The sequence below is a fragment of the Echiichthys vipera genome (genome assembly GCF_963691815.1).
Source record: "Echiichthys vipera genome assembly, chromosome: 15".
Taxonomy (NCBI): Eukaryota; Metazoa; Chordata; class Actinopteri; order Perciformes; family Trachinidae; genus Echiichthys; species Echiichthys vipera.
Window position 1 is genome coordinate 3,035,476 of NC_139840.1, and position 27,716 is coordinate 3,063,191.

Here is a 27,716-nt window from a genome sequence, read left to right on the forward strand (position 1 = left end):
TAAACAAACACAAGGAAATGAAATGAGTGATCACAACAGTGACAACAAACTTCCGTTCACTGTGGAGACAAGAGGAAGAAGAACTTCTGCAGAGGGACTCTGAACAGCTGAAAGAGAGAGAGAGCTACATGTTGTAAATGTGGTACACACTTAAACATCCTGTGTCTAAAACAGGTTTAGCTGCTGTTCCCGTCCACAGCAGCTTCTGTGTCACTTCTCCAAACAGGTGACATGCTCACAGCCATCTACTGTAGGTGAGTACCTCACTTCAAAAAAGCCAAACTGTCCCTTTAAAACGGAGTGGGAGAAATAAAGAGAGGACAAAGGATGTTTATCAAAAGACTGGTTGGGAGATAAGGACTCAGATGAACAGAAAGCCCAGTGCATCCTGAAGCTGGTCTATCTTCACATTGCCCGGGGAGGGGTGGTCAGTGGGTAGTTTGTGTAGCACGCTGGGTACGTGGTCGAGGCCTCTGTCAGACGGAGCAGGACAAAGCCCCGCACGCTGTGTCACGAAGAGCCCTGGAGCTGTTCTTTATCTGTGGAGTGTTTGACCGGTGACTCTGGTGATGCTCTTCTTCAGTAGTGACGACGCTACTACGCACAAAGTGAGGGAACGGGATGAAAGGTCTAACATTGACAGGCTAACGTGAATGTTGTAAGGCCTCACATTGCTAGCAGCAGGCTCCTGTATAGCACCGATATGAGTGTGATGTGACCTTTGGTACCAGTGGTTTGAGTGAAGGAGTTGAGGTGAGCGGTTACAGTTGAGACTTCAGGGTCGCGGGGCCTTACAGGACTGGCAGCAGGCCTTCCTGTAGTACCAATGAGAGCACAGTTTCACCTTGAGGACCAGGGCACAGTTGGCTGTTGGCTTGTCCTGGCAGGAGTCTTCTGCTACTACTGACGCTGCCGGGGCGGCTACTCGGGCGGCTGCTGGATAAACACACAAGAGCCACACAGAAAGGATGAGACACCGCTCCTCTTAATTCACGAGGGCGCTGCAGTAAAACACGTCACAGCGATGCATGTGGGAGTTCACGTCTCCTCCGCTGACGGAAGAGTTGCATCACCTGCAGTACATTTGTTTTTCTACCTGGTGCTTCTGTCGGACAGTTCTGGATTTCACAGCTCTGTCTGGCTTCTGGCCTGAGGGCAGAGTCGCAGCTGTGGCCCCGGGTTACCAGCTCCTCCCCCTGGTAACACTTCACCTCGCGGACCTGGACGCCGCTCCCGCAGGTCTTACTGCACTGAGGGGGCATGAGACAGGATGTGTTATTGGTGATCAGAGCTACACACACACACACGCATGCACGCAGGTGTACGGCTGAGGACTCGTGAGAACAAATCTGGTGCAGTTTGGCCAGACGGTGGCGCTGCAACCACAAACTTCACATTTTGGCCGGTAACTTTTGAACCAAAAGTCTCTGAAACAGGATGATTTTCTTCTCTGGATTCTCAGGATCCAGACGAATCACCAGTCACCAGTCACCAGTCACCAGTCCGTCAAGCTCCTCAGTCACCAGTCCTTCAATCTACCGCGGACAATGCTGGTCCACTTCTACACTGCCATCATTGAGTCCATCCTCACCTCCTCCATCACCGTCTGGCACGCTGCTGCCTCTGCCAAGCACAGGTGCAGACTGCAGCCTATGATACGTTCTGCAGAAAAGGTGATTGGCTGCAACCTCCCTTCTCTCCCAGAACTCTACTCTACCAGGACCCTGAGGAGAGCAGGGAAGATAGCTGCTGATCCCTCCCTCCCTGGACACTACCTGTTTGAACCTCTCCCCTCTGGACGGAGGTCCATCAGGACCAAAACCTCCCGCCACAAGAACAGTTTCTTCCCCTCTGCCATCAGGCTTTGGAATTCTGTTGAAGACACTTAACGGTCATTCGTTATATTAACGACATCTGGAACTCATAAGTTATATTAACGTACCCAAATCACAGGTGTTATATTAACACCCCTCCTCCCCACCCTTTTTTTTTGATGATAATACGATTGGGGTATGTATCTTAACTATTTGTAAACAGATTGTACTCCTTTTCTACTCACTTCTGTGTAGTTCTCTCACCGAGAGAGAAAAAACAGATGAGCCGCATAAGAGTTGGACCACGCAGCTTCTGTGATCCCTGTAGCAACATTGTGAGCAATCAACCCTTTTTATCACAGAACATCTTTGGACCGAGCCGGAAAAAGTGACCTTTCCAGAGTTTGCTCAATCGCTGTGGGCGGGGCTTATCTTACAGAACTTGTCATATCTCCATAGGTGACTTGGCTGGGAACCGGACGGTCGCTGGTTCGAGTCCCTGTGTGGACCATGAATGGAGCGTGGACTGGTGGCCAGTTCATCTCCTGGGCACTGCCGATGTGTTGTTGAGCAAGGCAGCGAACCCCAAACTGCTTGGGGCGCCGGTCACTGGCAGCCCCCTCGCTCTGACATCTCTACATTAGTTGCATGTATATAGCTCCTGTCTGTGCATGTGTGTGTATTTCGGGTCTGTGTGTGTGTGTGTGTGTGTGTGTGTGTGTGTGTGTGTGTGTGTGTGTAACATAAAAAAAATAGAGTGAAAATTGAATTTCCCGATTGCGGGACAATTAAAGAAATTCTTCTCCTTCTTCTTCTTCTGAACTCTTTGTGCCGTTGACACCACATCTGGTGGAAGTGTAGATGACGTGTGATTGGCCTAATGGCACATTTGGTGCCATTAGGCCAATAGGTGGCACTGCAGATGTATCATGCAACTGTAAAGGAAGGAATCTGTGTGTGTGTGTGTGTGTGTGTGTGTGTGTGTGTGTGTGTGTGTGTGTGTGTGTGTGTGTGTGTGTGTGTGTGTGTGTGTGTGTGTGTGTGTGTGTGTGTGTGTCTTCACATATCTTAAGAACTGTTTATCAGGTGTGTTCTGACTCAGGACTCAGGTAAAGGGCTGTTCTCTCTTACAGCAATCAGCCCCCTCTGGATGGACACTGCACTAGTTTATACAATTAGACAATCTTGACTTAAGGTCACTGTGCTTGTGTGCTGCCTGGTTAATGCATCAGTGGGTGAGCAGACAGACAGACAGACAGGCAGACAGTTACCTGAGACCAGGATGTGGTGAACCATTTGGAGCAGGGTCTCTGGAAGCAGGAGGAGCTGGTCTCTGGTTGGTCGGTTTGGACACAGCTGCTGTCTGGAAACTCTTTGAACACACCACCTTCCAGCCCAGCACACACCACCTGACGCTGCCGCACACCGCGCCCACACGTGGCATTGCACTGGCACACACATACACAACAAACACACAAACAAGAAACTTTATACATGTATATATATGTATGTGTGTGTGTGTGTGTGTGTGTGTGTGTTGACTTTGATCCCCCCCAGCTACCACACTTGTTTACCTGATGCCATTCCTGTTCAACCCAGTGAGGGGCGCAATCTCTGTCACCGCAGGGGTAGATGGCCAACGGGCGCAGTGATTGGTCACACTGCTCCTCTGACATCACTACCCCACCTGATGATCGACACATCACTGCGCGCACCATCCTTCCCTCTCCACACGCACCGGAGCACTGGCACATACACAGACATTTTTCATTGAAAGGGTCATTTTCATGAACTCAATATTGGATTACTGGTCTGGTGTGTGTTCAGTGTGTGTGTGTGTGTGTGTTGTTCCACTCACAGGTCCCCAGTCAGACACTGTCCATCTTCTGTCACAGGGTGGCCCTTCACATTCCTGACTCTCTATTGGCTGAGAAGACTTGTTACACAGTCTCATTTCCATGGAGCATCGAACCTCCCGGGTACGGACACCCCGAGAGCCACAGCGCGCCGAGCACTAACACACACACAGGGACACACATACATTATGTACACACACACACGTGCATAAACACTTTGAATTCAGGTTACGTCTGCATGAGTGTCACAGAACTCTGGACTCTGGAGACACATTACAGCGGTCTGTCATTAAGAGCATCATTTAAAGATTTGGAAACTCCGAGGTCATCGCGATGACGTCATCAATGCGTGTGACGTGTTACGGCGTGATGACGTATGGACAGGCAAGAAGCATTGGCCGAGGCCCAGGTAGTGTGAGTACAAACGGGCCTGGGGCGCGGGGGGAGAGGGACAAATACCCTAAAGCCCGGGGCGCGGTGCGGAAGGACAGTGTGAGTGCACCCTAAGGTGTCCTGAAATGGGGCGTGAGACGGGGTCAACCCTGGACAGGACGCCAGTCTATCGCAGGGCACATAGAGACGAACAGACACACTTGCGGCGCTGCAGTGAGTTCGCGGGCTACCGTTGCATTGTGGGTAGTGTAGTTTTGGTGCTTGAAAAACACCAGCAGGCGGCTGTGGCGTGCGGGCCGCTTCTAATACTAATCAGATATCATCCCGGGGGCCAAGATTATTCATTCGCGGGCCGGATCTGGCCCGCGGGCCTTGACTTTGACACCCATGCTTTAAAGTAACTGTATTATCTCATGCTGCTCTGTTTGAAAGTTTCCTCTGTGTGAGTTAGACGGGGCACTCGTGTCACCTACACCTGATGCCTCAATCCCACTAGAGCTTCATCTTCACATGTGCTGCATGTGACTGCACACTGTCAATTTAAGTTTGGGAAACGTTTTCATACTGAAACTGAAGCTTTTCTTGAACTTTTGGTCGACAGAATGAATCTAAGAAATGACTTCCTATCAGATTTCATCACATAGTAGGCATCAGTGTTGATCATAACACTGCACATCCCTGCACAGTGCACTGTGGCTTAATGTGTTACCTCTGACCACTCAGACACCTCCCACTGCGGCCCGCAGCTCTGGCCGAGGCAGACCTTTCTATTGGCTGGTTTGTGAAGGTCATGTGACAGACACAGGGAATCATAGACGGATGAGTCAAGACCTGGCGAGAGCATCTTCCAGCAGCGCACGGTACGGTACTGAACGCCTTCACCGCAGGTTCGAGAGCACTCACTCCATCCACTGGTCTCCCACCTGAGGAGAGAGAGAGAGGCACGGAGCTGCTGTTGGTGAGGTCTGACATTAATACACTTTCAGGGACATGTGGTGAAAGAAATCATTTCAGTCACATTAAGAGATGTCATTCCTACTTCTGGTCGTCAACACAAGGCCAGCTAAACTTCGTAGTCTTAAGTATGTTTTCTCTATTGCATCCAACCCTTTATCTTAGGGCCTGCTCACACTATCCTTTTGGCCGCGGCCAAAACCGGTTTTTCAGCTAAAGTCTAGCACCTTTAAGTAGTGTGCGCGCACCCGCTCCACGCTCAACTGGGGCCAGCTGGCCCTCCACGGCCCGCTTGAAATAGGTGGGCTTTAGCGGAGCCGTTTGAACATGTACGCGCACGAGCGTGCGCACGTGTACGCGCACGAGCACGATGCCTACGGCGGTTCTGACGTCATTTATGTGCGCATGTTCGGACATAGAAAATAGAAGGACGGACCATGCGCCGACATTTACAACAACAACAATGGCGACTATAGGCGCTTAGAGGAGGAGCGCAGCAGGCTGGACATAGAAACACTTAACGCCTATATCACCACTCAGGCAGAGACTGAGGTCCGCCGACAACAGCGGACAGATGCCATGTTTCAGCAGCTTCTGGGTGCCATGACACAACCGGCCAGGTCTATGTCACAGGAAAACCTGAGCTACTGTCAGTTGTGACATTAAAATTATTAAAAAACAGAGCCGGAGTCTGCCAGAAGACTGCTGCGTGCACTATTTTTTGTATTTAATTTTGTTATTGTAAGGTATTTAACAACTTCCATGCATGTTTATTTTAAATAGTTTTTACCTTTTATATAACGTGATTGTGACTTTTTATATTTTTTAAGTGTTTTTCTAGATATGTTGTTTATAATTTTGTTTTGCCAACTTTTAATAAAACTGTCTTACCATACATCTTGTCTTTTTATAAACCTATAAGGTCCATACATCTATTGGAAACAATTTATTGTAAGCCTCAGTGCATCAATCAATACATAAAGATCAGGTTATGAGATGTAAAACAACACAGTTTAAAACAAGTAAATGTAGACAACAAAAATGGTTTTAATTCTATTTTATTTATACAACCATGTCATAACAAGAGGACACTGTACAGAGTATGTATAGACCCACCCAAAAAAAAGTGACACCAGACCCACCAAAAAAAAGTGACAACAGAAAAAACAGTCACTTGTTTGCATTACAGACTACAGAAGTAAGAACACAAGGCATCTCTTGCAGTGTTTTGAGTGTTGTTCAAATTACCGCCATGATGATTGCGCGCCTCATTTTCATCATTAACAGTGGAATCATCATCATACTCCTCGCTGTTATCTTCGCAAAAGTTGTGGAGCACACAACAGGCTGACACAACAGTGTTAATGTTGTCAATGTTACCATCATATCTCTTCATCAGACAACGCCACCTTCCCTTAAGCCGACCAAAAGCCCTCTCCACAGTCATCCTTGCCCTGCTGAGACGATAGTTAAAGTTCAGCTGAGATGGGGTGGTGAGCTGGTTTTCAGGGTAGGGCTTCATTAACCATGGCAGTAGAGGATAAGCTGAATCTCCTAGCATGACCACTGGCACATCCACTCCAGCAAAAGTTTCAGTGATGTCAGGGAACAGTGTCTTTGCCGGGCCAGCCCACATTAATGTCCCAGAAGCGAAGGCGATGGTCTACCACACCTTGCAGGATCACAGAGTAAAAACCTTTGCGGTTATAGTAGTCTGCAGGGCTGTCAGGTGGAGCCAAAATACCTATGTGAGTCCCATCAATAGCTCCGCCACATTGTGGGAACCCCCACCGGTCTCTGAAACCTTGAACAATGAGCCTTAACTCACGTTCAGAGGGTGTTTTAATGTACAGTGGAAGCAAGTGGGTCACAATGACACGAGAGACAAGATTGGCAATAGTGACTGCAGTAGAATGTCCAACTCCAAATAAATGGGAGATGGTTCTGAATTCAACATTTGTGGCCAGTCTCCAGATGCATATTGCCACACGTTGCTCCACAGGCACTGGTCTCCTGAATGTTGATGCTTGTCTTTGAAGGTGTGGCCGGAGGATGTCGCAGAGCTGCATAAATGTTGTCTTCCTCATTCTGAAATTTAACTGCCATTCATCTTCTGTCCAGTGTGTGATGATGTGCTGCCACCACATACCACATCTTTGCCGAACCCAGATGCTCCTGTAACAAAAGGAACATTGCTTATAATTATCTATGCATTTAATATAGCCTGACAGCTTTTTTGAAAGGACAACAGTGTAACAGACAGTAATAGGAAAGGATGGCTATAAACCACATGCATATCCCCCATTGCATACAGATGTTCTCAATAAGTTAAAAAAAAAATCCAGCAACTAGTACACATGCTCAAGTACAATTGGCTTGGGCAATGCCATCTTTTGCTACTTTGTACTTCTGCCCCACTCCATTTATTTGGCAACTGCAGGTAACAGTTACTATGGAGACTCTGATTACTAACATCAAATATGCAGCTACATTAAAGTTATATTACATTAATATCTAAATACATGAGTGTAATAATGCGTTGTTTTTACATTCCTTTAATTATATGCTCTTTACGCGAGCTTTGCTGGCCCCCCCCTGTTCAACAATTCAACAATGCTTTTGGTTAAAACTGATGTTGTTCTCACCTTGTTGATGAATGGGACATGAGTAACGCTAGGAATGCCTCCCTCGCAACCTGCTGCCTTCGCAAAAACCTTCTCATTCGTCCCCTTCGGTTCGACTCAAGTTGTCGCCTCACAACGTCGACTAAACTGGGTCGTGGCGCTTCACAATGAGTCCAAAACAACCACAAAGCCAAAAATTGTGCCATGTTTTCAGCGCTGCTTTCCATTATGTGCGAGTGCGCCCCTGAAAGACCGCGCGCATTTTATAAACAAAGCGACGCATCGCGATGACGTCTATCAATGCGTGTGACGTGTTACGACGTGACACGTCACACGCATACGTGATGACGTGATGACGTACGGACAAGCAAAAAGCATGGGCCGGGGCCGAGGCCGGGGCAGTGTGAGCACAAACGGGGCTGGGGCGCGGGGGGGAGAGGGAGGGGGGACAAGTACCCTAAAGTCCGGGTCTCGGCCCGGGAGGATAGTGTGAGCAGGCCCTTAGTGTCTAGTCGGATCTGCGCAGGTCATGCAGTTGGCCTGCCACTGTCGTTTAGGAACTACCACTAGGGATCGCCGATGACATTCATTCATTCATTCATCTTCAAACGCTTGTCCCTGTCGGGGTCGCGGGGGGCTGGAGCCGATCCCAGCTGACATCGGGCGTGAGGCGGGGTCCACCCTGGACAGGACGCCAGTGTATCGCAGGGCACATAGAGACAAACAGAGACACACAACCATTCACACCTACGGGTGATTTAGAGTCATCAATGAACCCAACACCTGCACGTCTTTGGACTGTGGGAGGAAACCGGAGAACCCGGAGAAAACCCACGCAGACACAGGGACAACATGCAAACTCCACACAGAAGGGCCCCAGCCGGGATGCGAACCTGCAACCTTTTCGCAGTGAGGCGACAGTGCTGACCTTCGCCAATTAACAACAATGTTAAACTCTTACTAATGTTGCATGAACATTTTTGATGCTTTGAAATATATTAGAGTAAAGACATTGAAATAAGTTCAGACAGATTGTCTACGTTTAAAATCTTAGGTTCTAAGATACAGACGTCAATATTCTCCTGTTCTACTTTATTTAGCAGATATCTAAACTATCTAAACAGACAGGCAGACTGAGAGACAGACAGACATAGAGACAGACACACAGACAGACAGAGAGACAGACAGAGAGACAGACAGACAGAGAGACAGACAGACAGAGAGACAGAGAGACAGACAGACAGACAGACAGACAGACAGATAGACAGTACCTTGGAGGACATTCCTTCCCAGTGCAGAATTCATGCGTTGGCTCAGGTCTGGTCAGAGAGTCACAGTAACTGTCATCGACCTCAGTCCCATCATATCGGACACAGAGGGCATAGCTCGTTGTGATACCTGACAGCACAGACACAGACGCACCATGTTAACACAGAGCACACAGCAGGGAAAGGAAACCAAAGAGTGATGACGTATGGACACCAAGAAGCATTTGCGCGAGGCCCAGGCAGTGTGAGGACAAACGGGCCTGGAGGGGGGGACAAGGACCCTAAAGCCAGGGGCGCTGTGCGGAAGGACAGTGTGAGTGCGCCCTAAGGTGTCCTGAAATGCAATGTGACACCTACAGTAGCAGCCACACAGACACTTGTATTTTCTAAAGCCACTGTAGAATCAATGATATTTTGATATATGATGCTGGTGAACTCGCGTGTTGCGCATGTGTTTACCTGTCGTACAGGTGGAGCTGCAGGGAGCGTAGGCAGAAACCTTCCAACGATACATGTCTGCCAGACTAATATCTGGGTCCAAACCCACATCAAAGTCATTACTAGAGAGAGAGAGACACAGAGAGACAGGAGGGCACATGTTTGAAACCTGATATTTTCCATTTCATATGATGAAAAACAACAACTACCATATTTTTCGGATTATAAGTCGCAGTTTTTTTCATAGTCTGGCTGCGGGGGTGCGACTTATACTCTGGGGCGACTTATGTGTGAAATTATTAACACATTACCGTCAAATATCAAAGCGTTGTTTCTGTCAGTCACGTAAGAGACTCGGCGTATATCAGCAATCGTCACACACACACGTCAACCAGTCAAAATTCTCGGTGCTCGACTGTTCATGACTGTGTCACTCGGTGTGTGCGGTGATCAATTGTTCCTGTATGTGTGTTAGGAAGTTGTGCGGCTACTAAAAGACCGTTGTCTATGCGTCGTATAACGTACACTTATTCAGCCTGTTGTTCTCTATTCTAGTTTTAGTTTAAATTGCCTTTAAGATGAAATGTTGTTTCTTGGTGTTGGATTTGATCAAACACATTTCCCCCAAAAATGCGACTTATACTCGAGTGCGACTTATAAATGAGGAGCTCTTTTCCAAAACGCTATAAATCCAATTTAATAGTAGATAATGTATATAATAATATTCAATGTATCTTGTCAGAATGGTTCATGGCTCAGTCTGAACGTGTTGAACGGACGGACGAAACCAAAAACTCTCCCGCTTCAGAGCGCCGCCATGTTGGATCGCATAGAACGCTCCCTGAATTCTGATTGGTCGAGAGGACGTATCGCATTTAGGCTAAAAATAGGTTTGGTGCTGGTCGCGGTTTGGAAAGGAACTGCATCTTAAGGACCATTTTAAACGAGGAAATATAGAGATTTGTCAGAAACACTGATGAAGCAGTGAAAAGGTTCTGTATACACTCAAACTCATTTTATTTAAATTTGGCTTTTATCTCGTTTTGGAAAAGAGCTCTTCATATGTTTTTGTCCTTCTTTATTTTGCATTTTCGGCCGGTGGGACTTAAACTCCGGAGGGACTTATAATCCCAAAAATACGGTATTAAGCTCTCAGTGGAAAAGCAAAGTGAATTCAGTTATGTTACAACCAGAAGTCATGACAACATCATACAAGCTCAGAGGACTGATATGAATCATTTCCATAAAGTATAAGCAGAGGGTAAATGAATGAGGGTGCAATGCAATAAGCTGTTGAACATTAATGCGGCGTGCATGTGAAGTGTATTTCATGTTACATAGCATGACAGTGGCCTTCAAGCAGACACTGGATCTGTCCCACAGCTGTTGCCTCATACCTCTCTGTGTTGGCTGCCTGGGCCGCAGGCACCTGTTGCAGCTGTACCAAGATGGCCGCGTGTGTGCCGGTTTCTGTGTGTGTGACAGAGTGTGTGTCAGTAGCCGTGAGCGTGTCTGAGTGTATTTCTGTGTCTGTGGCAGATAGAGTTTGCACATATGCTTCTGCTGGTGGATGGTGATCAGTGAGCGCGTGTTTAACAGAGTGTGTGTTCGACTGTGTGAGGGAGTGTGTGTTTGAGTTGGTCTTGTTGTAATGGAAGTCGTCCCGCAGCAGGTAGGAGGCGTCGTCCGGCAGGGTGTGAACACTCTGACTACCTGTGAATGGAGAGAATTAATGATTACATACCGGACCGCTGAGATTAATGCTGAGTAATGACGGCTATTATTTAAGAGAATAGGGTATAATAGATATAAACAGACTGTTTTAATAGTAGTTAAGAAGAAGAAGAATTCCTTTATTCATCCCGCATTGGGGAAATTCAATTTTCACTCTATTTACACACACAGGCCCGAAATACACACACATGCACAGACAGGACCTATATACATGCAACTAATGGAGAGATGTTAGAGCGAGGCGGCTGCCAGTGACCGGCGCCCCAAGCGGTTGGTCCACACTCCATTCATGGTCCACACAGGGACTCGAACCAGCAACCCTACGGTTCCTAGCCAAGTCACCTATGGACTGAGCTACTGCCGCCCCCAAAACTAAAGTAATATCTTATTTTCAGTGGCATTTCCAGACTTTTTTGACTGGGGCAGTGGGGCACTGACTTATCCAGAGGTGGCATGAGGACTACAGTATGTACACACACACACACACACACACACACACACGCACACACACGCACACGCTCATGTACACACTCACACGCAGGAAAAATATTAATTTACCACCTTTACCATCTACTTTATCTGCTTTAACCCTGAGAGACCCACCATAAACCCAATTTTGCTTTGTTAGGGGGCGCTAAAACATTTTTTTTTAACCACTCGAGAATCGATGAACATTGTGAAAAATCCCTCATTAACATTAACGCCACATTAAGACGCCCAGACTATGTCGAGGGTGCCCTCCCAGGCTACCCCCCAAGAAACAGCCCTGCTTGTTTATCCTCTGTTTAAATGTCATTTTTATGGCCTCTCCTCTTCACACGGAGGTCAGCTACAGAACGACACTGGAGTTACAGGGTCTGTTGTAAGTTGTATGTTTGAATAGGGCGGCCACTTCTGTCCCATCCCACCCCTCTCTGTGGAGAACGTCCTATATCGGAGCCTATCCCACACCAGCTAGTAGGCAGTGGTGCTGACGATACTGCTCGACCCTCGACTGGGTCCAATTCTCTGTTTTTCAATAACAATGTGTTAAAAACTCTCAGCTCCATGTGTCACAGCATTATATTCCAAGTATAAAACACTGTTTAATTGTTTATTTTAGCACTCAACTCGGTGAAAAAGCTGAATTTTTCTCTCCTACCAGGGAAAGGGAGCACTAGAGTGTTGTCATCAGCGGTGGACGGCTCGTCAATGGAGTTGGAGGAACTTCCTTCATGAACAGTGAAACAAAGAGACAGTGAATGAGACAAATCCAGTGCGTTAATGACAAACATCTGGGTACGACTCTGAACAGCTGTACCCAGATATCCATATAAAGAAGTGGGGCTCGCATATCGAAATATATCACTCAGGTGTACGTGATCAATTTTGTGTTGCCAGTCAAGTGATGATGTAAACTCTGAATGATATATTTGAAAGCATGAGCGTTTATTCTTTATATAGACAAACAGATGAGCCCACAACAGCTTACTGACCATTTTGGTAATTTAAAGGTCAGTACATGATAGAATGAGACAGACGGATGCCAGGTTGCCAGGAAACTAGAAAATGCGTCTGTACTCCCGTGCACACATGCATCTGTTTTTAGATACAACGGTGAAACAAATTAAGTTGTTGACTGAGGAAACAACTTCATCTCATCTCATCTTCAGCCTCTTATCCGGGGTCGGGTCGCGGGGGCAGCAGCTTTAGCAGGGGACCCCAAACTTCCCTTTCCCGGGCCACATTAACCAGCTCTAACTGGGGGATCCTGAGGCTTTTCCAGGCCAGTGTGGAGATCTAATCTCTCCACCTGGTCCTGGGTCTTCCCCGAGGCCTCCTCCCAGCTGGACGTGCCTGGAACACCTCCCTAGGGAGGCGCCCAGGGTTCATCCTTACCAGATGATCCTGAACCACCTCAACTGGCTCCTTTCAACGCAAAGGAGCAGCGCCTCTACTCCGAGTTCCTCACGGATGCTGAACTTCTCCCCCTCTCTCTAAGGGAGACTCCAGCCACCCTCCTGAGGAAACACATTTCACACGCTTGGACCTGGACCTGGTTCTTTGGGTCCTGACCCAGCTTTCATGACCACAGGTGAGGGTAGGAACAAAGATTGACCGGTAGATCCGGAGCTTTGCCTTCCTCAGCTCTCTTTACGTCACAACGGTGCGGTAGAGCGACTGCAACACCGCCCCCGCTGCTCCGATTCTCCAGCCAAACTCACGCTCCATCGTCCCCTCACTCGAAAACTACCGTGTGCTAACAGAACACGAGTGTCAGACAATCGCATCAACACCGTCTGTGGACACTTACACACAGAATGTGTGAAACAAGCTGTAAAGTATGTACCTGTAAAAACAGGTAAATGTCCTGTGCACCAGCGGTCTCCTAATGTGTTCAACAAGGAGCGAGCGAGTCACTGAACTGTTACTCAATGTGTGTTTATTGGCGTACTGACACATACTGTATCAGAGTGTGTAGATGCTGCACTTGTTAAGACAATGAAAGCAATTTGACGCTGGTATTATCAGATGACAATTCGTCGGCTATACTTTAATTATCGCAATAATACGTCATGATATTAATTTCCCATTGTCAGCTGAAAATGAATCCCTGACATCAGTCAATTATATGAAACAGAAACAATGTCATCATTTGTCAGCTGAATAATTCAGAGACCATCAGTGCAACTGTCTATTGGCAGCTTCTATGCACAAATGTGTGTGTTTAAAAAGTCAAAAGCTCAGTTATCAGAAGACGGACTCATCTGTGACTCACTGTAGCCAGATGGCACTGGAGGTCCTTGCTCCTCCACATCATTATGGCTGAACACGTGACTGGTGACATCAGCCGGCCTGTACACCAACATGGCCGCTGGCGGCGGAGGGCTCGGTGTCCTGATCTCCCACACCACTTCCTCCTGCTCTTCCTCCTCTTCCTCCTGCAGCTGCACGTCTGATTGGTCGTCAGCTCCCAGCTGGGTGTTGTAGTGATGCACAGATGTCACACTCCCTCGGCTGTAATTGGTGGCTCTCAGTTGAGCCCCCCTGACATCCTCATTTACCTCGTTATAAGTGAGGTTAAGATGGGAGTGGGAGGGGCCTGTGGTGACGACGCCTTCTGCAGCGGTGATGTCATGAGATGTGCAGGGGATGGTGTATTCGTAGGTGATGTGGGGAAGCTTCCCGTTCAGGTTGTAATACTTCAGGTCCAAAGAGAAAATCACAGGTTAATAACTTCACACTGGAATTAAACTAATTTCATCCGTTATTATAGTCAAATGAGACGCACATATACGGTGTGTGTGTGTGTGTGTGTGTGTGTGTGTGTGTGTGTGTGTACGACCATAACATTCAGGCCCTGAAGTGTTGGTCCCTGGGCGATGATGTACTCCAGCCCGTCAGAGAAGACGTTGCTTGGACGTCGATATTTAAACACGGTTCCTGCTACGTGGAAGTTTTGAGGGTTGTCGAACACAGTGTTTCCGTTGAAGAAGAAATGACCAGCTTCATCTGACAGGGCTAGAGAGAGGGGCAAACATCAGGGGGAGGGACTAAGACTGTCATATTCAAAACTGGGTCAGAACCCCCCCCAAACAAAAACCCCACAGAAACACTAGTCATTGTCAACATAGTGGTACTTACAATGTACTACTGGTTCTTGTTTTAAAAAGACCCGTTAGATCATGGGTGTCAAAGTGATCCAGTAAAGGGCCGTGTGGCTGCAGGTTTTCATCCCAACCAATCAAAAACACACCTGGTCCAACAAATCAACTGTGTGAAGACAGTTCAGGTGTGTTCTTGCTTGGTTGGAATGAAAACCTGCAGCCACACGGCCCTTTACTGGATCACTTTGACACCCCTGGGTTAGAGTTAAAGCTGAAGTCTTTACCTTTTCTATGAAAAATATGTTTTTCTTTTCTTTGCTGAAACTGTCACTATATCCTGACAGCACAATAAGACAGACGGTCTGTGGAAAAGCCCTGTTAAAGAACAACAACCAATCAGAGCTGAGGAGTCTCTGACGAAGTGTCGACTCTGGACTCTGATCAAACCGTGTTTAGCTGTAAAATAAGATAGTGTGTGACCAAGGCGAGCAGAAACCCCTGTTCTACAGCATTTCTACCGAGCTTCTAAATAAAGACTTAAAGATTATTCCCATGATATTTGATCATTTTAATACATTTCCAAGTCTGGAAATGATGTGTGAACTCGGCCAGACCGAGCTGATTTCATATGAATATATTAAGAAAGATATCATTTTGTTATAAAAATCCTTGCAACACTATTAAAGTGGTACTGTTTTTGCCTTAACGCTGTTGATGTCATACTTATTGACCTTAAAGAAGTTGTAGGTTCTCACCCAGGATGTTCTCAGTCTTATGTCTCTCTATGATCTGAATGTCTGAAGCTCCAGCCGGGATGTTGGTGATGAGCAAATAGCCTGAGGAAAAAAAACAAAAAACACCTTCTTTACACACATGCACCATTGTCAGTTGTGACAACATCCATCCATCTGCAACCGCTTATCCCAGTCGGGGTCGCGGGGGGCTGGAGCCGATCCCAGCTGACATTGGGTGTGAGGAGGGGTCCGCCCTGGGGAGGACGCCAGTCTATCACAGGACTGACACATAGACAGACAACCATTCATGCTCACATTCACACCTACGGGCACCTCAGAGTCACCGATTAACCTAACAACTGCACGTCTTTGGACCGTGGGAGGAAACCAGAGAACCATGAGAAACACAGAGACACGGGGAGAACATGCAAACTCCACACAGAAGGATCCCAGCCCAGATTCAAACCCTCCTGCTGTGAGGCGACGCCCCACTTGTGACAAACTAGTGCACTAAGGGCGCACTCCCACTGTCCATCCGTACCGTGCCCAAACAGGTTTTACGGGTAAAGTCTAGTGCGTTTGACCAGTGTGAGTGCAACCGTACCGCACCTATTTGCGGCACGCTTGCCGGCCACAGCCCGGTAGGGAGAGCTGGGCTTTTGTAAAGCACGTTTGCACGTGTACGAGCACAAGCGTGCGCACGTGTACGAGCACGAGGGCTACGGCGGTCATTTCCTGTGCGCCTGTTGGGACGTAGAAAAAAGAAGGAGGGACCATGCGCGGACATTTCAAACAATGGCGGTGAAAGGTTCACGTTGGTGTGATGCGGAGGTGGAGTGTTTACTGCAGATTTGGTCGATGAAAAGATTCAAAAACAGTCGACAAGACGCACAAAAACTCAGAGGTCTATGGAAAGATCTGGAAACAAAGCCACGCATCGCCATGACGTCATCAATGCGTGTGACGTATAGGCAGCAAGAAGCATTCTCCGAGGCCCAGGTAGTGTGAGTACAAACGGGCCTGGGGCGCGGGGGGAGAGGGAGGGGGGACAAGTACCCTAAAGCCCGGGGCGCGGTGCAGAAGGACAGTGTGAGTGCGCCCTTAGAACAGAAATGAAAAGGTGGATTTAACATATTTTGCGAGTTTTGCGAGTGTGGCGTACTCCAACAGCAGAGAACTTGACTTTACTAATGGTTCATCAGTTATATTCATATGCACATCTGTCTACATGTGTGTCTGTGTGTGTGTGTTACCTAACTGTGTGAGTGCCTTCCTGTATGATCCAGAGACGCGCTGGCAAGACGTCCCGTCGCCCCCGCATACTCCACATCTGTCTACTGTCTTACTGCTGTACAGCTCCCCGTCACAACCTACGGGCTGCAGGAGAAGAGGAGGCGTTAAGTAGACTTCAGACACTTCACTTCACTCACCCAGACAGTGGATTTTTATAAAGAATAAGGTAAAAACTACATTTCATACAAATAAGTAATCACAGAAACATCTTGTCTCGTCGGGTTACCTGACAGATTCCCTCTATACACACTCCGTGGTGTTTGGCATCGCGGCAGAATGTACCATCGTGGGCGGGAACCAGCAGCTGCCGCTCGCCACTGATGGTTGTACACTGCAGGTCACACGGCTTATTGGAGATGCTGATGTAATCAGCTACGCAGGAAATCACATATTTAAAAAGATATTCGCGTCAGTGACATCACAATATGAGATTTCTGGTCAATAGAGAGGAGGAAATTCAGTTACCGTATTTTTCGGATTATAAGTCGCAGTTTTTGTTGTAGTTTGGCCGCAGGTGCGCACTCACCCTGTCTTTCCACACCGCGCCCCGGGCTTTAGGGTACATTATTTTTATTATGCATTTTCGGCCGGTGAGACTCCAGAGCGACTTATAATCGGAAAAATACGGTAGTTACATGTGGTAATGATCTGGGATGCAAAGGTAAACTCAAACTTTAACATTCGATCGACTGAAAGCTGAAATACTCCACGTCAAACTTAACGGTTACAACCTTTACCAACAGTTTACTTTCATTTCCAGAGTATGGAGAGAGGGGCCATACCTTTAACACACACACAATTACCAATAAAGCACACTGACTTGACTGATGGATGGATATCATACCGGGGTAGAGAGGCGTCCATTGGTAGTGTCGTCTTCCAAAGGCTTTAGAATTGAACTGAGAACACTGGTGCTGTTTGAAGCTCACACTGGAGCTGGGACAGGGCTGAACACACACACACACACACACACACACACACACACAGACAGAGACATACACGCACGTACACGCACACACAGAGACAGAAACAGAGACAGAGACACACACACACGCAGACACACACGCACACAAAAACACACACGCACAGAGACAGACACACACACACGCACACAAAAACACACACGCACAGAGACACACACACACACACACACACACACACACACACACACACACACACACACACACACACACACACACACACACACACACACACACACACACACACACACACACACACACACACACACACACACACACACACACACACACACACACACACACACACACACACACACACACACACACACACACACACACACACACACACACACACACACACACACACACACACACACACACTTAAATAGTCTCTTAAGTCTGCTAATGCGTACAGCGTATCACAGAGTAGAGTTCAGGATTTTACCTGTTTTGGACACAGCTGGTATTGTTTAGGAGAGCCGACACAGTACGAGCTGTTGACGTTCTGGGTGGTGGACAGCCTGAGACAGACAGGACACAGTACGGTCAATATTCTGTGTTACATCCACAACACACAAGACACATAGATTAATAGAGTATATTGCCAATGAATTCCGCTATGCATCCAACTCTATCACTCCAGTATCACATCAGAGAGAGAGAGAGCCATGCCAACATCGCTGCGACAACCCGCTCCTGTAGGCGTAGTTTTTAGTGCAGACTGTTGTCATCTTGTGTCTTCACTACTCCCTCCAGGTTGGTCTGCCTGCATCTGCCACCCGACCTCGACAGTTCATGTAAGATGCAGCAACCTGGCTGTTGTTCAACATACCCAAGTTCTCCCACATTACTCCACTCGTCCGCACTGGCAGGCTATGCTAAGCTACTGTCAATCAGCTTGCTACTCCCTCACTACGAGGGGGCCCCAATTCTTTCTGTATCTCTGATTGTTTCTAAATGTTTCACATTGTTTTTGTATTCACATGGTTTAATGCACTTTGTCAGCTAAATAAATCTACTTCTAGCTTACGTTTATCACCAATGGTAAAACTTTGTACAGTTCAAAAGCAGGGCAACAACTATTAATTATTATTTTAATTATTGACTAATCTGCTGATTATTTTCTAGATTAATCGCTTGGTTTATAAAATGTCCATCCCAGTTACTCAAAGTCCAATGTGACGTCTTTGAATATCCAGTTTTTTCCAAAAACCCAAATATATTCCATTTACCGTATTTTTGGGATTAAAAGTCGCTCCGGAGTAAAAGTCTCAGCGGCCGAAAATGCAAAATAAAGAAGGACAAAAACATTTATAAGTCGCACAGTCGTATATGTCGCACCTCCGCCCAAACTATGAAAAAAACTGCGATTTATAATCCGAAAAATACTGTTCTTTGATGTAAAACACAGAAAGGCAGGGATCTCCTTTCATGTTCGAAAGGCTGAAAACAGCATTTTCAAAAGTAAGTAATGTCTATTTGCAGCACCTCGGTTCAAAAGTGGACGTTTTGAGGTACAAAAGTCACTCCTGCTATTGCTCCTGTGTTTAGTTTTATTATTATTATTATTATTGTGAGACATCTAGCAAGTTCATACTTTCATGTCTTCAGAGGAAACGTGACATGTGATCGACATTAGCTGGCTCTGGAGAACAGCGACGACTTGAATGTGTCTTTGACAGTAAAGGAGTGAGGGCCTCTTTATTCACTTCAAACCAGCCGACATCTTCTGATCTCAAGGGTCTCAAAACCTCTCAAGTTTGCAAAGTTTCGCAACATGTAACATGTGTCTGCAACAGATGGAGCGAGAAAAATATGTCTAAGAATGCTGTAGTTTACGGTTAACATGATCCTAATTCTGTGTGTGTGTGTGTGTGTGTGTGTGTGTGTTGGAAAGGACCTACAGGAGTCCAACATGGAGTCAATGCATCTGTCTTTCATTATCATGATAACTGCACCCCCCACACACACACACAACTCCTATCTATCTGTCTCTTTTCCCTCAGCCCATCCTCCTCCACTGTTTAGATGGTGAAGAGAGAGAGAGACTGCGAGAAGAGGTGAGCTGGAGGTCACTGTGTGAGAGTGTCACATCTAATTGGTAGAAGGTGATGAGGGTAAGAAAGGAGAGGAAGAGGAGAGAGAGAGAAAAAAGCAGGAGAGGCGAAAAGGGGAGGAGGTGAATGGGGTTGAGAGGACGAAGAGGAGAAGAGAAAGAGCGTAAAAAAATGGAAAGAGGTGTAAAAGGGGCAGGCATGAGAGGAGTAATGGGGAGGAGAAGAACAAAGACAGGAGAAAGAAAGGAGGGGGGGGTGACAGAAGGCCAACAGTGAGGGCAGAGCGGCGTTAATCTTGGTTGACAGACGTTTCCGCAAGTCTGACAGGGGGAGGTCAAAGGTGACAAGATGGCTACAAACACACACATTCTATCAGCGCTCTACCTCACTCCCCTCGGGCTCTGCTCGCTCTTCCACCATGTGTTGTTGCTGTGTGCGTAACTTTACATTCACTGTGTGTGCAAGACGAAATATCAAAGCTGCTTATTCTCTTTTTTAGCATCAAGTTGCGTCTTTCATTCAAGACTTTTGGCAGCAGTTGCACAAACTCAGTTGCAATGCAAAGGGCTGGCCGTCCTCATATGTTTGGTCATTTCCTGGCTCCAAACAAACCTATACGGTATTTTTCGGATTATAAGTCGCTCCGGAGTATAAGAGCGTACTCACACTGTCGTTCTGGCCGGGGCCAAAACCGTTTTTTCAGCTAAAGCCTAGTACCTTTAAGCAGTGTGAGTGCACCCGTTCCGCGCATAACTGCGGCCAGCGCTTGAAAGAGGTGGACTTTAGCGGAGCACATGTACGAGCACGAGCGTGCGCACGTGTACGAGCACGAGCCCTACGGCAGTAGCGTTATGCCCGCCTGTTCGGACATGTAAATAGAGGGACGGACCATGCGCGGACATTTAACAACAACAACAATGGCGGTGAAAGGTTCACGTTGGTGTGATGCGGAGGTGGAGTGTTTACTGCAGATTTGGTCGATGAAAAGATTCAAAAACAGTCGACAAGACGCACAAAAACTCCGAGGTCTGTGGAAAGATCTGGAAACAAAGCCACACACACGCGATCAATGCGTGTGACGTGTTACGGCGTGATGACGTATAGGCCCAGGCAGTGTGAGTACAAACAGGGCTGGGGCGCGGGGGGAGAGGGAGGGGGGGACAAGTACCCTAAAGCCCGGGTCGCGGTGTGGAAGGACAGTGTGAGTGCGCTCTAAGTCGCACCGGCCGAAAATGAGGCATTGAGACATTCGCCAGCTTCGGCGGTTGCCTATAACAGCCTATGGACTGTCTTCTATGTAAAGATTCTGGGTCCAGAGTCCCTCCCCTCTCTTCACCTCTCCTACAGCCAACCGTGATAGTTAAACGGAGTCCGCTAACATCAACGAATGAGTCTGCACATGCTGTTCTTCTGTTCATTCTGCAGCGGTGGCCCGGACATGGACCTAAGGTTGCCATCTATCCTGTAATGGCAGAGAGTGGGACCCGGGATGGTCCAGACTCAGACCCTGGTGCTGGAGTTTAGGCTGTCTGAGAGTCTGCAGGCCCCTGCAGAGTGTGTGTAGTGGAGGCACAGCGTGTATGGACTCTGTGTTGTGGTGCTACAACAAAAACCTTTTCCCCCGGTGCTGATAAAAATCCCAGCGGAAACACTGATATGTGAAATACACTGAGCTTTTAGCTGCTGACGTTTGCTAGCTTGCTTGCTAATGCGGCCTAATTGCTAGCTAGCTGACGTACAAAATACTGTCTCAAGTGGATAACGTCAGCTAATTCATCCAGACTCAGTGCGGATCTGGCTGGCTGCATACAAATGACCTTATCAGCTAATGTTACGAAGCAACCAACACCCGATCATGTAGCATAGCTAAGTAAGAGCTAGCTGGCTAATGTTAGCTCACTGAAACCTAAGCTGGCTGTGGCTCGCCTGTGCGGTGGTTACTTAGTGTCATTGGCTGATGGAGTGATTTGCAAACAGCGAGCTAGCGTTTGATTGGAACTACGATTGTTATTCCTTTTACAGCATAATACCAACAGGTCAGTTATGTTCAGTCTCACTGTTGTGGTTGACGCCCGCAGCCACTGGTGTCGCTAATTAGCCTGCACCCACCTCCCCTAGAGGCCCTCAGTGTAGAAACTGAAACGGTGCTGTACTGTAGTTTTTGAACACATTACCTCTGTATGAGACAGTGTCTCTCCTGACTCCTGACTCCTCCTCCACAGCTCCTGGAACAAGAGGACCAACTGGACCACTCTCCCCACCACTGAAACACCTCCTCCTGGGACAAAACATACAACAGTCAGTTGGAGTTGGAGTTGGAGGGAATGATCAAAATTAAGAGAGCGCTCTGAGATGATAATCCACCGCCACCACTGTAGGGGGCTTACATTGAGAGCAATAGCTATGTTATCTTTAATGGCAACCATCTATAATCTACGCAAACCTTAACAGAAGAAGCTTGGATGCCTCTCAGCAGAAAGCTCTAATGACACTTGACTGTCTGTCCCTCTGTCCCTCGACACAAGGTTAAAATGACCCTGACTGCAAAGGTCAAGAGTCTCACACATCACACACAGAAGACATTACATGAGACACCAGATTAAACCTGTTTGAGTGTGATTACACTACCTTGTTTCTCGCCTGTTTGCCATTCTGACTTCCAGTGCTGTGTGATTGTAGATGGATGCTCCGCTGCTCCACCCTCCCTTCACTTCTGTCCTGGCAGACACACACACACCACACAGACAGACACAGACACATGAAGATATTTACTGTGTGATGCACTGATATCTACACATGTACACGTATAACTGTATGTAGATATCTTAAAAACAGAAATCTCAATTTAGTTCAACAGAGGTCTGAGGTCTATGGAAAGATTTGTAAACAAAGAGATGCATCGCGATGACGTCATCAATGCGTGTGACGTGTTACGGCGTGATGACGTATAGGACAGCAAGAAGCATTTGCGCAAGGCCCAGGTAGTGTGAGTACAAACGGGCCTGGGGCGCGGGGGGAGAGGGAGGGGGGACAAGGACCCTAAAGCCCGGGGCGCGGTGCAGAAGGACAGTGTGAGTGCGCCCAAAGTCTTGTAGTGTTCGGACCACAGTCACTTTAGATTGTTCAGGCGGCCCATTCAGCCCAACGAACACCTTTCCATTTCTTGTCTAGTTTGCTTTTTCAGCATTCGGCTAGTCCAAGCGATTTCTGCTTTTTTTTTGGTTAAGGGCTCATTTAGGTAAATCCCGAATGCCTTTAAGTGTCTTTGCTTCCTTTAGGGTTTCCACCTTGTGTGCAGGCTTTTTCTTTGTATCCTTGTTTGGAAGAGTGTGACATGCTGAAGTGTGTTGACTCTCCAGGTGAACATCTTTGCTTTCCATGAGTTTAATCCCCTGTTGCTCCAGGGTCTGCAGCTCCTCAGATGGTTGCATCTTCACCTTGTCGGTCACCCGTTGGGGGCGTAGGTCTTACGCCTGGTATCGAGCCCAGTGATCACAAGGTTTCCTGCTCTGGGACGCCGCTCCACATCCTCCACCCTCTGTTCCAGGAGCTCAACCCTTCGGTCTTTGTGTTTGATGACAGCATGAAGTGCACGCAAAGTTGAATTAAGCAAATCATCTCTCCACGTCTTGATAGAACAAATAATGACTGCTATTTCAAACTAAGACGTTAACACGATAAATCCAAACCTTTGAATAGAAAGCATTACCTCACTGTTGCCATGGTGCATTACGTTTGTGTGTAATCATGTGCACAGACTGCTGTTGGAAGACAATAACTTTCAATGGTCTTTGCCAACAGAAGGATTTCAGAAGTCATGCCAGTTATTGTGCGCACTACACAACTTTCCTTTTTTACTGTTGCCATCAGTTTTATGAGGAGTCAACTTCATCCACAAAGCTCGGCTTCACATGCAGACTCTCAGACCTCGTTCAGGCTCTGCGTACAGTAGGCTTTGTGTTTTCTCTTTCATTGGCAGGAAAGAACGGACTGAATGGTGAACAGACGAATACGGGGCATTTCGTCAGCCGTCTCTGTGGCGTTCATGTTCAGTCCATTCATGTGCAAAGAAAACGATCCGTGTTCAGGGTTTGGAAAAAAGAAACTGTGAGCGCTGCTAAATAAAAGTGTCTGCAAACAATTGGTTGCAAAGCCTTTGGTAATGCATCTGTTTAGAGTTTCAGCCGTGAGACCCCGAGACACGGTGACAGGCTGGCTGGCTGGCTGCTGGCTGTCACCGTGTTGTCTTCTTTACTCCGTTGAGACTGTGTGAGCCTTTTGGTCAGGCACAAGATCAATCAGTTAGTTTGTCTGTCAGCTTGCTGCTCATTTAGCCCGAGTGTGCGGCCAAATGGTCGGTCAGTGATGTAACTTTCCGATGTTAAGGCAGAGACTGTGTCTATCCTGCAATCTACAAGACTGGAGTTGCCTTTTGCTTCCTTACAGTTTAAATGTTCATTTGACAGACTGAGGGCGCACTCACACTGTCAATCCGCACCGCGCCCCGGGCTTTAGGGTACTTGTCCCCCCCTCCCTCTTCCCCCGCGCCCCAGGCCCGTTTGTACTCACACTACCTGGGCCTCAGGCGCGAAATACACACACATGCACAGACAGGACCTTAAGGACATGCAACTAATGGAGAGATGTTAGAGCGAGGGGGCTGCCAGTGACCGGCACCCCGAGCAGTTGGGGGGTCAACCTTGCTCAACAGCACCTCAGCAGTGCCCAGGAGATGGACTGGCACCTCTCCAGCCACCAGTCCACGCTCCATTCATGGTCCACACAGGGACTCGAACCAGCACCTCGGCAGTGCCCAGGAGATGGACTGGCACCTCTCCAGCCACCAGTCCACGCTCCATTCATGGTCCACACAGGGACTCGAACCAGCGTTCCCAGCCAAGTCACCTATGGACTGAGCTACTGCCGCCCCACAAAGCATTTGAGTCTGGTTATGAGGAGAAACCACACACAGCGCAGCGGGTCATGATGTCCATTTCATGCGGAGAGAGGGTTCACCCAACACCGTACCATCGACATCATGTGGGCCACTTCACTGCTGCCTTGTTTATCGCGTAATGGTCGCCAACTCTCCAGGTGAATATCTTTGCTTTCCATGAATTTGCTCCAGGGTCTGCAGCTCCTCAGATGGTTGCATCTTCACCTCGTTGGTCACCCGTTGTGGGCCGGCAGCCCGGGCGTGGGTCTTACGCCTGGTATCGAGCCCAGTGATCACAAGGTTTCCTGCTCTGGGACGCCGCTCCACATCATCCACCCTCTGTTCCAGGGGCTCAACCCTTTGGTCTTTGTGTTTGATGACAGCATGAAGTGCACGCAAAGATGAATTAAGAAAATCATCGGCTCCAGCCCCCGGCGACCCCGACAGGGACAAGCGGTCGAAGATGAATGATGATGATGATGAGGATGATGATCTCTCCACCTCTTGATAGAGAAAACAACCACTGCTATTTCAAACTAAGACGTTAACACAATAAATCCAAACCTTTGAATAGAAAGCATTACCTCACTGTTGCCATGGTGCATTACGTTTGTGTGTAATCATGTGCACAGACTGCTGTTGGAAGACAATAACCTTCAATAGTCTTTGCCAACAGAAGGATTTCAGATGTCACGCCAGTTATTGTGCGCACTACACAACTTCCCTTTATTACCGTTGCACATTCATTGCATGTGGAGTCAACTTCATCTGCAAAGCTCAGCTGCACATGCACAACCTCAGACCACCAACGTCCACTCCTCAACGCAACACGCACCCGAGCATCCCACCGGCGTTCATTCAGAAAGTATCCGCTTTTCAGGAGGGAACACTTGGGAACAGTTAGCCTACCTGCACATACACAAATACTACTATACACTACTATGGTGATGCGTTTTTTCCCCGAAGCACGAAGAACCCAAGGGACTGGCTTATAATTCAGAAGTGATCGCCACAGTGTTAGAGTTTGGAAATGCTCCAGTAATTCATTCAGGGTGGAAAACCAAAGGCAGTGGCTTTGACGATCAAACACAGAAAGCACAGCAAGTGACAGACTTTGGAGGATTAAGTGCTCCCCGCTGGAGCACACGACCCAGCCCCCCCCCCCGTAACTCTGCGCCCTTTGACGCGTGGAAACAGCTTCGAGAGGTGGACAACACACAGCCGGTCCGACAGCTATTTACCTTAACGGGCCAGTTGTTGGTTAGCGGGAGAACCGGGAGGTGCAGCAGGAGAAAGGAGCAAACCGGGAGAGCTAAGCCTCCGTACGCGAACATGGTTCATTCATGTCATGGAGCGACTCCACTTCCCCTCCCCTCCCCTTACCTCCGCTCCGCTCCCTCTGCCCTCCTTCCTCCACCCCCTATCCAAGTGGGCTACGCCTTGTGGGCCCGCTCCTACACCCCCCACCCCCTCGGTTTCATTCTTGACATGTGTGGGCTTTGTTTGAGCTTTTTAACTTGGTTTGGAAAGTCACACTAAGTGCCTCTGAACTCCTTTTGTGTATGTTCCCAGTCGTGTTGCAGACTGTAGCACTAATATGATGTGATACACTGGAGGCACGCGTTCCTCACCACAAATGAAAAAGTTATTTCATTTATACTTTACAAATGTTTTGATTTCATCTCGAGTTTACACCTACTCCTCAGTTATAGTTTTAGAACAGGAAATAAATAAACATATGAGGAACTCGTGACTGTTAGAGGAGGAGAATCTGGACCTGACTGAAGATGAGTCTGTCTCTGACAGGCCTCAGTCTCCAGATTGTCAGTTTCAAAGTTTTTACCCATATCACATTAAATGAGACCACTGGCGTGCACAGGGGGGCAGGATCGTGGCCCAGTTGTTGCCACGTGTGTTAAAGTGCCCTCTAGGAGCCAAAGCGTGTGCTAAAGTGTCCTCTAGGAACCAAAACGTGTGCTAAAGTGTCCTCTAGGAGCCAAAGCGTGTGCTAAAGTGTCCTCTAGGAACCAAAACGTGTGTTAAAGTGTCCTCTAGGAACAAAAGCGTGTGCTAAAGTGCCCTCTAGGAGCCAAAACGCGTGTTAAAGAGCCCTCTAGGAGCCAAAGCGTGTGAAAGTGCCCTCTAGGAACCAAAACATGTGCTAAAGTGTCCTCTAGGAGCCAAAGCGTGTGAAAGTGCCCTCTAGGAACCAAAAAGTATGTTAAACTGCCCTCTAGGAACCATAACGCGTCCTAAAGTGTCCTCTAGGAACCAAACGTATGTTAAACTGCCCTCTAGGAGCCAAAACATGTGCTAAAGTGTCCTCTAGGAACCAAAACGTATGTTAAACTGCCATCTAGGAACCATAACGCGTCCCAAAGTGTCCTCTAGGAACCAAAGCGTGTGCTAATGTGCCCTCTAGGAACCATAACGTGCGTTAAAGTGTCCTCTAGGGGCCAAAACGCATGTTAAAGTGCCCTCTAGGACCCAAACGCATGTTAAAGTGCCCTCTAGGTACTTAAACTTGTGCTAAAGTGTCCTCTTCAGTGGTGAGGATGGGCAATATGTGCCCTTTTTTCCCTTTGCGCCGCTGCCCTTCATAAAGTCTGTGCACGCCACTGCTCGTCTTATCCTTTTTATGAACCTCGTTATTCTAGGTCTATTAATTGGCACTATCGCCTCCATCATTTACACATTTTAGCAGAACCCATGACTGCCTGTTCACATGTTTGTACACTATAGGCCTATTTGTCCCTCAGACATGTCAACCTGGATCCTTTATCTGCTAATGTCCCCATTGATCCACTTGGTGTGCGGGCAATTACCAAAGACTCTACAGCTGTGGAAACTACTGTGCTGTTTCTATACAACAACTACGACGGCAGTTAGACCCTGGTTTCCACTGACATGTAAGCTAGTTAATGAATGGTGAAACAACCCTTTTGTTGACTGAGACTTCCAGAACGCTTCTCAAATAAATGGTCCTTAAATCAGTGATCCATATCCAACAGGCTACACTGGAGCTCTACCGTCGTCTGGTGGAAACAA

At 47.7% G+C, this 27,716-nt stretch overlaps 1 protein-coding gene across 1 annotated transcript; it reads right to left on the bottom strand.

Annotated features, from left to right (window-relative positions):
* Positions 1-775: 775 nt before the first annotated feature.
* Positions 776-26,002, bottom strand: LOC310957730 (ADAMTS-like protein 2; the record flags this gene model as incomplete). Its single annotated transcript, XM_083928427.1, has 20 exons — positions 776-924; positions 1,097-1,250; positions 3,086-3,262; positions 3,389-3,559; positions 3,673-3,828; positions 4,773-4,986; positions 8,913-9,039; positions 9,369-9,469; positions 10,745-11,060; positions 12,223-12,291; positions 13,840-14,263; positions 14,407-14,582; positions 15,424-15,504; positions 16,656-16,779; positions 16,922-17,067; positions 17,540-17,642; positions 18,121-18,196; positions 21,907-22,010; positions 22,361-22,450; positions 25,910-26,002. The coding sequence occupies 20 exons, from the start codon at positions 26,000-26,002 to the stop codon at positions 776-778; spliced, it is 3,051 nt and encodes a 1,016-aa protein (XP_083784553.1).
* Between the last annotated feature and the right edge of the window lie 1,714 nt (positions 26,003-27,716).